We start from the raw sequence: 12,227 nt of genomic DNA on the forward strand, positions 1-12,227 counted from the left end.
TATATATATATATATATATATATATATATATATATATATATATATATATATATATATATTGGGTAGCCTGACATTTTTATTATATATTCATAAACTACTGATATATTTTTTAAACACAAATTTTTAAATATTACAAAGGTCAGAAATTCCTTGTTGATCATCTAAAAGATAAATGGAACTTTTTTCACAGGCTGAGCTAGAGCAAGCATTTTTCCATAATCAGCCTCCCTCCCTTCGTAGATCCGTGGAGTTTGTGGCTGAAAGGATTGGATCTAACTGTGTGAAGCATATCAAGTGAGTGACATATTCCTTCTTTTTTTTTGTGCAGACCATTACCACACATTTGTTATGTATGTAAATAAATTAAAAATGTTTATTTCTACATAAAAGGGCTACTCTGGTGGCAGACCTGGTCAAGAGGGCTGAAATCATCTTGCAGGATAAAGTGACAGAGGACAGCGCAGGTCAAAGCAAGCTGCTGGAGAGTGTGTGCACCAAACTCTGCGAGGATGGACGGCAGGCTCTACAGCAAGCACAGGAGTAAGCGGAATTAAAAATACAAGTGGAAAATTAATGGAAGTGTTACAGCATATAGAAGTCTTGTGCTCATCCTCTAATAGCGTGTCTTAGAAAAATTCTGTGTTAGTTAAGGCTGGAGTTTCACTTTCTGTCTGATCACTAGGTGGCAACAGGTTAAACTTGCCACCTAGTCAGGCATGTCCAGAGTCCAGTCCGGGGGCCAACTGCGGCCCGTGTTCAGATTTCCACTGGCCCACATTATTGTTGTAAAATCAATAAAATGCAGCCAGCCAGCACTGTTGACCACAGTATAATATACACGCGTACAAAAAAAGCAATCCTATATTTCATTAGAGTTGATTAACCACCTTCCAATTATTGGCCCGCTAAATTAGCAGGGCGGGAGTCCCCATGTGTGCACAGGGAATCCCCTACGTCATTATATAAAGGCCTGTGCTGTGTGGGACCTGCACGTACCACGCCCTCTCTGATTCCAAGAACGTGCTCTGCACTGACACCGGACTCGGGGAATCCCTCGCCCTTGTTGGCTGTGCGGACCCGCGCAGACCATGCCCACACTAACCCCAGTCAGTGGTCGGCCCAGACACATTTCACCTCCCCAAATCTGGCCCTCTTTGCAAAAATATTCTGTTTGTAGTACAACCAATGGAGTTAACATTATCCCAAAAATTGTTCTGTATGCAATATTTTGCCCTTTTTGTTTCTAGGTACTGCAAAAGAAAGGCTCCAGAAGCTGTAAGAGTGCTGCTACCCGAAGAAACGTCTGCTTGTGTGGGTAGATTTGCTCTAGTCAGCAAATTATTTTTACATTATTACATATTCAAAAACGAAATATATAGGCTGAAATTTGCCACGTGAATGTATAAGGTCAACCAGGAAGGCAGAAAGACATCTGGGTGCTTGTAGTTTCACAACATTTGAGCATCTGATAATTGAGTAGCATGGTGCCTGGTGTCCTTATGTCTGTTTTTGAAACTTTATAAAATAAATGCTTGCTAGGGCTGCTCTAGGAGGCAATTTAAGACACGGTTCTACCCTCCAAAAGCTTAACTCAGTTTCTGCTTTTGCCTAACCTGTGTGTCAGTGATTTACAATTGGGTAGTTCCTAGTTCTCTCTCATGTTGGGAGGTGCTTCTCACACAGTCGACAAATGTCTTCTCTTTTGAGGAAAACAAAATACTTAATGATATTCTACACCATTTAACTTTTCAGGTCATGAAGAGTGCAGAAGATATTGCAGTGTCCCTGGCAATAGAAAAGGCTTGCACTTGGTTAAGCACCAACATTTCAGGTAGTTTGTTGAACTCATAAATACATTGTAAAACTTTTTACCTATTCACACTGATGTTGTGAATATGTATTTCCAAGTTTTTGTTTTTATCACATCCAGGAGTTTGTCCCGTGTTGTTCATCCTGCTATCTGTGCTTTAATAGAGAGTGGGGTCTGTTAGTTGAAATCTAAGCTGAAAATGCTTGACAAAGAGTCTTAACATATTGAACATCAATATGAAGGGGGAGTCATGGGACATTTCTGAAAGTCAGTACAATAGATTGTCGATGTTAAAATAAAATTTGTTCCCTCACAGCACTAATCAAAAGAGAAGTGAAGGCTACTTTTAATCGTATGGTGCGGACGCATATGACATCATCCTTTGCGGATAGCGCAGATGTGAAGAAGTGTTGTGATGATTGTAAGCACAAAGTCACTCTCCCCTCCAGGCTCATTATTGAAATCAAGGTAACACATATGTTTGGCCTGTATTGCAGAACCTTTACAGAGATGAGCAAAAAACATTGAACTTTTGTCTATTTCCTTGCTAGGAATTTCTCTGTATTTCGATGGGGCCTCGTAATGTTGATGAAGCTTTGGAGTTGGCCCAGCTGAAAAGTTTTCTTGAGCGTCTCTCTCAGACCCTGAATTGCCAGAAGGTAACCACTGAATTGCAAAGCTCTGGTATTCAATTAATATCAATAAAATACAGATCAATTCAAATAATCTTTTGTTTTCTTTGACAGTATATCACCTCCCCAGCAGAACAGCACCTTGCAAAGTGTACTGTGGAGCTAGTTTCCCTTCTAGGTAAGGCTGAATCTATTTATGTGACTTTTTTAGTTACACATTTGGTTCACAGATGTTTATTTCAGGCACTTTTCTTGTACCAATCTTGCAGTGTCTGATCAGGTTCCACTGGTGGATTTTCCCCTCTCTGAGCAATGTAATCTCCATGAAAACCAGTGTAAGAGGGAGGCTGTCAGTCAGCTGCTGAGGTTAATGCTCACAATATGGAAGAATGATTTTGTGGTCCCTGTACCCATACAGCTGATATTTAGTGACAAGAATATGAAGAATTTTATTGATGTCCATACACAGGAGGTGAGATTGTTTGTTCTTTTTATAAACGTGGATATGACTTTTACTTCCTAATAGAATTGATAACTGCTTATGATGATTTGAGATAGCTAAAGACACTTGTATCTGCATTTTATTTCAGCCCATTAAGATTATTTTACCAATGCAGTAGTAGTGATATCATTTTTTAACCCGTTATATACAAGATTTCCCATTTGTGAACCTTCATTTTTGGTATCAAAACAAATCATAGTTTTCAAGCAGTCTAATTCAAACTCAACTCCAGCTTTAAAAAAAAAGATTGAAAACATAATTTCCCTACATGAGTTAAATGCAACTTCTACACAAACTACTACTTAGTGCCAGTCCTAAAATGTAAATGACACCCACAGAGAGAACTTATAACCTGCAGCTCAGTTGTAAAATTTTACACAAGTATCAAGGCAGATAATTAATGAATATAATATGTAAATTGTATAGCTTCACTGTTTAACTTGAAAGGGAGCAATTCCTATCAGATGACAAATCCTCTTTAATGTTATTAAATATGTTTTCCATACAGCAGTGGGAATTGTTTGCGATCTTACTGCAGCAATTACTAGAGTTTGGCCTCATACAGCATAATGAACTTGAAGAGCACATATTCAGACTCCAAAAGTACAACTGGCCTTTGGTAAGCCTGGCTTTTTTTTTTTTTTTGTTTTTGTTTTGGGGGGGGTTTATGCCTAGCAATGTTTTCTCCATTGACTGGAGCTCTGTAAATGTGAACTTGCATATGTAAGTGTTTGAAGTTTGTAATATGTTTCTTCCACAGCAGGATCTGTTACCTGCACTGGACCAATTGGTGCTTGGCTCAGAAAACCACAGCGTGCCAAAAGACCCAGCGAGTCTACTTGTGCCACAGACCGAAATCATTGCTCCTAGTTAGTTTTCTTGAATTCCATTTGTGTTTTCCTACCTTTTATGCTGCTAACTGTGCCATGTGTTCCACTTGTCAGAATACAGCTGCTGCACCCATAGAACTTACACTGCACACAGCTGATTCATTGGACAGCCGGAACCAAGAGCATGGCACTTTATTACACAGAACTTTATATTTATATGGTTTATATTATTTTCTTATTTCAACGAACATTGTTCCTTTTTTGGAACCCTATGGGTATTTTTTATATTGAAATATTTTTACAGCCTGCAAAGAAATCTTGTAAAATATTTGGGGTTTTAAAAGGTGAGTCTACCCAAATGTATATCAATAACAAGTGGAATCTGGTGAGCAGAACAATCTAACTGGTATCTTATATCTTTGGGAACAGCTCCATTCCCAAACCCTTTGTCCTTATCCAAACAAAGAAAAAAACAACATGGAGATTAAAGGGAGCCCTTGTGATGGCTGCAGCAGGCGTTTTTACACAAGCATAGATAGATTAAAGAGAATATTCCACTCTCCAGTTTTTATTAAACACTGAAATAATAATTTTGGGTGCACTGACAATTGAAAACTATCACAGAAAAGAAGACACTTGCATTTTATTTTATTTTTATATGAAACCACAGCTTAGGAATGTTGGGGTCTTCTGCCTAAAGGTGTGTGCTTTTTTTTTAACTAGGTTTAGGACCTGTGACCTACAGAATGGCAAAAAAAGTGTGTACACAAGGCTTGAAAAGCTTTTAGCAAGCTCTACGCGGCTGTATTGCAGCGTTTAAAGCTAACCATTTACGGTTTAGAGTAAAATCTGTTTATAGGAATGCTGACTTCTGCTTTTCAACAGCTTTAAGGGCATCTGAAGCTTGCTATAAAGCTTAGTTACCCGTCCTCATATCCTCTCAGGATGTAGCCTTCACGTCTTCCTTTGGATTTTCAGCCATCTTTATTGGCCGGGCCACAATGATTTAACTCTCACTCAGGTGCAGGAGTTCATTCATTGCATGTGCACAGCTTTTTTTGTCAGAAACCCAGAGGGATGATTGCAGAAGGGACATTGCCTGTTCCTTTCTGCAATAATGACCGGGCTCGATTATGTATTCTTAAAAGTGAACTCTGCATAAGATCTGTGTTTATTCTACTCAAACTGGAGCTGAGCTTTGTTTTAAATGCTTCAGCAAAGCTGGTTGAAAGCTTGGTAAAAGTGCACTGTACACACTGTAGGCTAGTTTTACGCAGGAAATACACAGGCTCAGTTCAAGATAGAACGCATGTTTTATTTGCCATGGTTGGTGCTTTTGGTCATTTGACACTCATGTACAGCTGTCATTGTGGAAAATAAGTTTAATGGAAAATTATAATTGTATACAAACAAATCAAGCTTTAATATTATAATGTCACACAAGCATCAAGTCATCATGGTATATTGGTAGAGAAATGGATTTAATAATTTCCTGAATTAATAATGTTTTAATTAATTTGAGCAGTATTAACCAGATACCGGTTTCCTAGAATATGGCAACGGCAGACATTCCAGAGCTCTGTGTAGAACATGTCTCATATCCAGGACCAAATACATTTTTATTTGCACTGCTGAATGTAGTTTGTGAAATAATTCAGAATAATAAATACTTCAAGGCTGGAAATTTACCAGGACTTTGGAAGCCACAAATGCTTGGAGCAACTTGTGGTGAGAAAAATAAGAGGCTGCCACTGACCACCTTTTGAAAATGCTGATTGTTTGCCAATATGTGGCCTCGATTTTTTTTTTCTTTTGCTAAGCACACAATGCAGCTAGAGAAGTCTGAATTTCTGAACTGTATGCTTGTTCTGCATCAGTAACTCAACAAGAATTGAAGCCTTGGACTCCACATAATAGCCAGGCAAGCAGCATTTCCAGAAATTAAGGGTAACGGTGTCGTCTGCATTCTTTTCACTGCAGTGTTTGGGCTTTTTACAGTGTTAATGAACATAGCTGCTCGTTGCTCAATCACCTCTGACATGTAAGTGTGTGTTAGTAACTGCTAATCCAGATTTAGATGAAGTGAAAAATACAAATAATAAAATAATTTTGTTGTCACAGTTCCTATTTTCCTGTGGCCCTTTTCTATGTAGATAATGGATATTTGTACTTCGTCTTCATTCATATTAGATTAAAGAGAACATCTTCTGGTCTCGTCCATTGCAGCAGGCTCCCAGTTGTAACTTTTTCTTTCCTAAAACAGATCTAATCCCTAACCTCATGACATCAAGTTTGATCAAAAAAATTGTCATGCTTTTAATTCTGTTATCTCTTTTTATTGCATTGGAATGTGGATCTCCACCAGCCATTCTCAGCTACTTACTCCACATCATTGTTATGGATTCTCGCCACATACGTGACAACACCAGACCGGTCCTGCACAATGTGCGTTAACATAGGCACTTGTACAGTGCCATCTTCATGGGCATTTGCAGGGGTGACAACAAAGATAAACAGTTGTCAAACAGCAGAAAATGTAAATTGTAAAAACCACCACAAAGTTGCACTATTTGAGACAAAAGAGACATCCAATTTCTCTTTTGCCAAAAAAAAAAAAAAAACTCCATGGCTCCTGATGGCTTTTTGTTTCTAAACTGTACAGTGCATGCACCATGTAGCTTAGAGCGTGGCTGCCGGAGATGATGTTACTTCTGTGCAGAGGTAACGCCTTCCAATGACAGACAAGGATTGCCATCTTCATGGAAGTCTGCCATGGAGCTGGTGGTGAAGATGGCGGCTTCGTAGAATGCAGCAATGACAGGTCCTGGACCTCCTAGATGTGTCATTACTGCAGGGCGTCTGTACAGGATAGGTATGTACCAATAATGCTGTGTATAATTATTATTATTAAACAGGATTTATATAGCGCCAACATATTACGCAGCGCTGTACATTAAATAGGGATTGCAAATGACAGACTAATAGGGTGTCATCAGCATACAGATGGTACTGTAAGCCAAAGGAGGATATGAGACTACCGAGAGAGGAGGTGTACAGAGAAAAGAGCACCGGTCCAAGGACTGACCCTTGGGGAACACTGATTATGGAAGAAGCTGACTGTCCACGAACCTGTTCCACTTTTATGGCAAGATCATAAGATACTTTTGAAAGAGAAACTAAAGCTCAACTTTGAAGAAGCCATGAGAACAAGCAGATCATTATTGCAGAAAGGGACAGACCATTTCTCTTCTGCAATAATCCCTCCTACATGTTTGATCCCTCCAGGTAGCTGGGAAAAATTTGAGCTGCGCATGCTCAGGAAGAAAAGGTGGCGGACTCTGTGAGGCAACAGGGACAGGTGAGTAACCCAGGATTAGTTCCACTTCAAAAGTGTTTTTTTGTCAACATTTTTCTTTTTAATTCTGGATAGAGAAGGGTAAAGTGTATTTTTTGTCAGTTTATTTTTTGTCTTTTGTTGGGGAGATTTCACTTCTGTCCTGTGGACACAACAAACATGAGAGGAAAGAGCGAGGGCTGTTCCTTTTAGTTGTCACCAGAACAAATCTCTTTCAGGAGTTGTGGTGACAGCTATAAAATTTTACATTCCCATAACTTTCCGGGGACACGGACAGTGTAAACATCCAGACAGAGCCCCTCGCCACTCAATCCAAAGCAAAGAAAAGTTTTTGCTGTACTACCTCTTAAAAGGTTTCTAGACCTACATGGGATTTTGCTGATTGTTTGTTTGAACTATTATAAGGCTTAGAAAATGACAGAAGATTGGTTGCTGTGTTTTTAGTAATTATAGGAGGAGCTGTTTATACATCCAGGAATAGGTGGGAAAGGGATTGCAGTCCTCAATTGTCCTTTTCTGTCCCTTCTCTTGGTGCCCCATACCTGCAATGATCTCATTCCTCACAATGATCAATCCTCCATCACACATCCAATACATAAACCCAAATTAATTTTACTTGTAATGTGTTTATATGTGTACAGTGTATATGTCAGCAATGCATTTTGGAAACAAAATACACACACAATTTGATTTAAATATTTGTTTTTATGTTTTTGATACAGGGGGATAGATTACAAACTTAAATCCAAAGCAAGCATATACATATATAAATAAATTATATTGTAAACATAAAAAACTGTATACATTTTATATAAAAATAAACCTCTTTCACTGTACAGAAAACTGTATCCTTCAAAATTCTTTCCACAGTCAAGTTATTTTTAAAAACAAAATTGTGTTGTACGATGCTGACAGAACAAACTTCACATTGGAAGCAATATTCTTTAAATAATAGTTTAGGACACTAGCAGGTTTAAATCCTTATTAGCATTATATATTTATCCGTTATTTTATTTTGTGTGGTCAGGGTTTTTTTTTTAAATCAAACATGGTTATACCATAAAACTTTGCCATGTGCAAGCAACAAAGCTTCCAGGCAGCCCCAAATCTTTTGCACCTCATCTAGGAAGTCCAACTCCTTGAGTGCTTTGTCTGCCCATTACACTGACACGTCAGTAAGGAGGTGGGGGGGTAGCGCTATCTTCCAAGTTGGTATTTGTACTATAAATCTCCCCAACTAACCCGAGGTGCCTACATGTACCAACTCTAGTCTGCATGCTGCAACCTACACAGGTATTTGCCTCTAATGCAGCTGTCAGTCTTCCATAATTATCAAACTGTCAGTCAAAATGCAGAATTGATGCAGCTTTGAAGCTGCATTCCCAAATGAATAATTGTGTTATTGTTAGGATTAGTTTGGAGAAGTTGTATAAATGTACAGGAAAATCAATGATACAATGGGGACCAGCACAGCACATGTCAGAATGCAAAAACGCATTCAATTAGTTTGGATCTGGTGTTGGTCCAGGTGTCCAACAGTGGTTTTGTGAGCCACTGTGCCAAATAATAAATAACTGAGCCAAGTTACTGCTAGTGTTATCTCTGCAGCTGGATGCCTCCTGCTTGTCCTTTATGTCAATTAATATTTTGTTTAGACTGAAAATAGGGTTGCAGTGTGGTTACCACTTACTCACACCAGTAAAGCTGCTCGGTATCCGCTATATGTAGTGTCTACCGGCACCAACCTTTTGTAAAGTAGTCAGTGTCAAATCTGCAAACACTGGTTCTTTAGATTAGTTTCTTATATTTTGGAAGCTGTTATCTGCATATTCTGTGCAGAGACCTAGCAGTACTTCCTCCTTTCTATAAACAGCTGGGCTGGTGGATTACTAAAACTGGGGAAAGAAAGCCTGAAGTTTTCAGTGGCAATCACATTCTTCCAGCTTTCCAAATCACATTTGAGGTCTGGAAATACAACAGCGAGGAGTCATATTTAACAAAGCTATCTTTATATATAATCTTCTGATTGTAGGAAAACAATTTACGTAAAAAACTATGATTTGGGGAAATAGAAATGTAACCGTAGACAGAAAACATCCGCCTATATATACACAAATATTACATTTACAGCCAGCATTGCACATAACAATAAATAAAGCATTGATTGGTACCTCTTTATATTTAGAAGTCTCATATAAAGAGAATCTGTCCTGATACAGCTAAATCTGTTACTCTAATGCCTTGGACAATAATGCAAATCTTTTTCTTTATGCATCGAAAGGGCAGAAACCTCTGGGCCCCCAATGTGAGTTTACAGTGCATATGGATTGTCAACTCACCTACATAGGGGATAGAAGAAGATCTGACGCATAGAGATGTTCCCCAAAATCAAAGCCAATGTCATTTGGCTGTGCATTATTTATTTTTGGGTAATAAATTGTACATGGTTTCCAAAGATTCAGTCAGATTGTGTGTATGGCTTATTCCAGGCACACAATAAATAGCGTCTTAGCTACAACTGGACAGGTTCTCTTAGTAAACATTTACTTATAAAGTATTATGCTACATTCAAAATAATTTGTTCAATGTCTGATAGTTTTACTTTTACTCCTTCAGACATCATGATTAAGGCAATAAAAAGAGAACCGCTTACATGCCGTAACATCTGATTTCAGTACAGTGCAGTCAGATCCGTTGAGTTCTGGTTGCTAATTGTACAACATCACAGTGCACTAGTGAACATATTTTTTCCCCTATATCCAAATGTTCCCCTAATTAGACAATTTGGTTTTACGCATGCCAGTAACTCTAATTTTGGTAAATTATGTAAATGTTTACAGAAGCCTTTATACATCATTGACAGAAAGACTGAGAATTGAAGAAGAAAGAGATTATATTCTGCAAGCATTATATAAAATTAAAAATAAATAAAAGTATTTCATTAGAGGGCTATGTAACCTCTATAAATAACAACTAGCCCGGTCTATCTGCGTGTTCTCATAACAACCAAAGCAATATGAGAGAATGAAAAGCCAATTCGGTGATATTGGCAACACGGACCTAAGACATTTCTCTGTCTGATAAGCCCTAATTCTTCTCAAGTCTTGGGTTGGAAACTCCTAGGAAACCTAAACTCTCTCTACAGTAAACCCTTACTGTGCTGACAAGACGCTATTGTCCTCATTCATCAGACGTCATAGTGCTGTGTGTGCAAAATAGAGGTTTATAAATTAAGAAATAAAATAAAAAAATCCACAGGAAACTTTCAATTAATGAAATGATTGTCTTGCAAGCGTGATAGCTGCCAAATCTTACAAGAAAGTGTGCTGGGTGAAAGACATTCTGGGTGTATTACAGTCCATTACTGTGTACAGTACTGCGTTACCTAGAGAAGAAATTGGCCAGATTGGAAATCACCAGAGGCTGCCGCTTGCTGACCACACTGAGTAGCCTGGAAGGAATAGCCGGAGCTCCAAGATCAGCCTGGAAATACCAAAGTAAGATGAAATGCTGGACACATACATCGATGTTACATGATATATTTTTATTTTAGAGAATGAGAATATATATAATTCTAAGTATTATTTAAATGGCATTATGTTTGTGGTTTGGTTCAGTTTGATTCATTTTTCAATCAGAATTTCTACTGAAAAGATTTCTACTACAGAAGACCAGCAGCCACAAAGTTGCAATTTTTTGCAGTTAAAAGAAAAGCCTGGCCTGGCCAAAGAACAGGAAACCCAGAAGTGAAAAGGATGGAAGAACCTGTGACAGAATGGGAACAGGTGAGTAAAAAAAAAGGACCTTTTAATCAGACTTTAATTACACATGAGCCTGATCTGCTTCCAATACACAGATTGGGGATCTGGTGGACATCAGTTTTACACAGGGGAGGTACTGCGGGTAAATTCTGAGTTTACAAGGAACTTCTAAGGTACTGAATCGATTAGAATATTTTTTTTTTCTCTTACATTTAGGGACACAAAAAGTATTTTACTTTCAGGTTATGCAGCTGCTGCCGTTCTTGGCCACTGGCAAATAAAAATGTGTAGGTCATTACAATCTCCCCAACTCTCAGCATGTTTTTTGGTATCCTAGAAGGCTTGGACTTGTTTTCTTTAGCTCCTAAAAAGATTTAGCTTTGGCTACAGCCCTGTAATGTCTGACTGGGCTTCCAGCTCACAGGACCCGGCTCCAAGGTCAGGCCAGTATATCTGGATTCTTGGCAGAGTTCAGTCTGAAAGCTTTAGATTTATAGAAGTATTTGGTCCCATCTATTCTCTTAAAACTTGCTCAGTGAGTGGTGGAGACAAAACTTCAGGGGCTTCTTCCTAGTGTATTGTATGTGCTTGTCAGCACAGTTTGCATGCCAAGGTTTACAGTTTTAGCTAAACCAATGCTATTAAACTCGGGAGGTGCTACCATGTACCCCAGATTACCTTAAGTAAACACCAGCATCCTATATGGTGATACGATGATAAAGCATTCGTACATTACATGCAACTTCTTTGCAGGGGACATATGAGTGCCCTGTACCTGTGTCCCTAACCTTCTGGGTTAGCTAGCACCTGATTGGCCTTGCAACATTTCACTCTTGTGCTGTCACAAAAGGTCCAGAGGTCAACATGCGTGGTGGATCGGTAAGTATTCCAAGGTGTCTTCACTTGTGGATTTGTTTTGGGTATTTTAGGTAATACAGCATATCTAACAAAAAGGACAATGTTTTTGCTGCAACCACAGATGAACCCCTGGCTGTCTTTTTGGCCCATTTGCCCTTTTTACTAGATGACACTGGGTTCTAATATGGCTGGGGCACCATATTAACTATCTATTTGGTTTAACATAAACCTCTTGTTCTTACCTGGACCATATAAATGACCCGTGTGATTGTTTCTCCATGGGTGCTGTCAGGTTGCAATATCCAGGCACTGGGCAGTATTTCACCCCGTACAACATCTTTATTAGGACGTGGCATAGACTCATTATGCACTGACTGAAAGCACAAGCTGAAACATTTTTCCTGTGTAAAACAAAAAAATATTCTCAGGAAAACACTGATTTTGAGAAAAAAAAAGGAACCTACACCCTTTTTGTAAAC

At 38.6% G+C, this 12,227-nt stretch overlaps 2 protein-coding genes across 2 annotated transcripts in view; one reads left to right on the forward strand and one right to left on the reverse strand.

Moving 5' to 3' along the window:
* Positions 1 to 5,897, forward strand: part of CDAN1 (codanin 1) — a 25,300-nt gene extending 19,403 nt beyond the window's left edge. The window contains exons 19-28 of the mRNA XM_072427645.1: positions 191 to 294; positions 391 to 540; positions 1,248 to 1,311; positions 1,753 to 1,831; positions 2,127 to 2,278; positions 2,362 to 2,469; positions 2,557 to 2,620; positions 2,712 to 2,914; positions 3,453 to 3,563; positions 3,705 to 5,897. Of these exons, the coding sequence (XP_072283746.1) occupies positions 191 to 294; positions 391 to 540; positions 1,248 to 1,311; positions 1,753 to 1,831; positions 2,127 to 2,278; positions 2,362 to 2,469; positions 2,557 to 2,620; positions 2,712 to 2,914; positions 3,453 to 3,563; positions 3,705 to 3,818 (1,149 nt within the window). The 3' untranslated portion in view covers positions 3,819 to 5,897. The remainder of the gene's footprint in view (positions 1 to 190; positions 295 to 390; positions 541 to 1,247; positions 1,312 to 1,752; positions 1,832 to 2,126; positions 2,279 to 2,361; positions 2,470 to 2,556; positions 2,621 to 2,711; positions 2,915 to 3,452; positions 3,564 to 3,704) is intronic.
* A 1,917-nt stretch (positions 5,898 to 7,814) lies between these two features.
* The window catches only part of STARD9 (StAR related lipid transfer domain containing 9), an 88,864-nt gene continuing 84,451 nt past the window's right edge, over positions 7,815 to 12,227 (reverse strand). The window contains exons 32-33 of the mRNA XM_072427961.1: positions 11,991 to 12,149; positions 7,815 to 10,612 (exon numbers count right to left, since the gene is read on the reverse strand). Of these exons, the coding sequence (XP_072284062.1) occupies positions 10,511 to 10,612; positions 11,991 to 12,149 (261 nt within the window). The 3' untranslated portion in view covers positions 7,815 to 10,510. The remainder of the gene's footprint in view (positions 10,613 to 11,990; positions 12,150 to 12,227) is intronic.

This window comes from Pyxicephalus adspersus, chromosome 12 (genome assembly GCF_032062135.1).
Source record: "Pyxicephalus adspersus chromosome 12, UCB_Pads_2.0, whole genome shotgun sequence".
In the NCBI taxonomy this organism is placed as follows: Eukaryota; Metazoa; Chordata; class Amphibia; order Anura; family Pyxicephalidae; genus Pyxicephalus; species Pyxicephalus adspersus.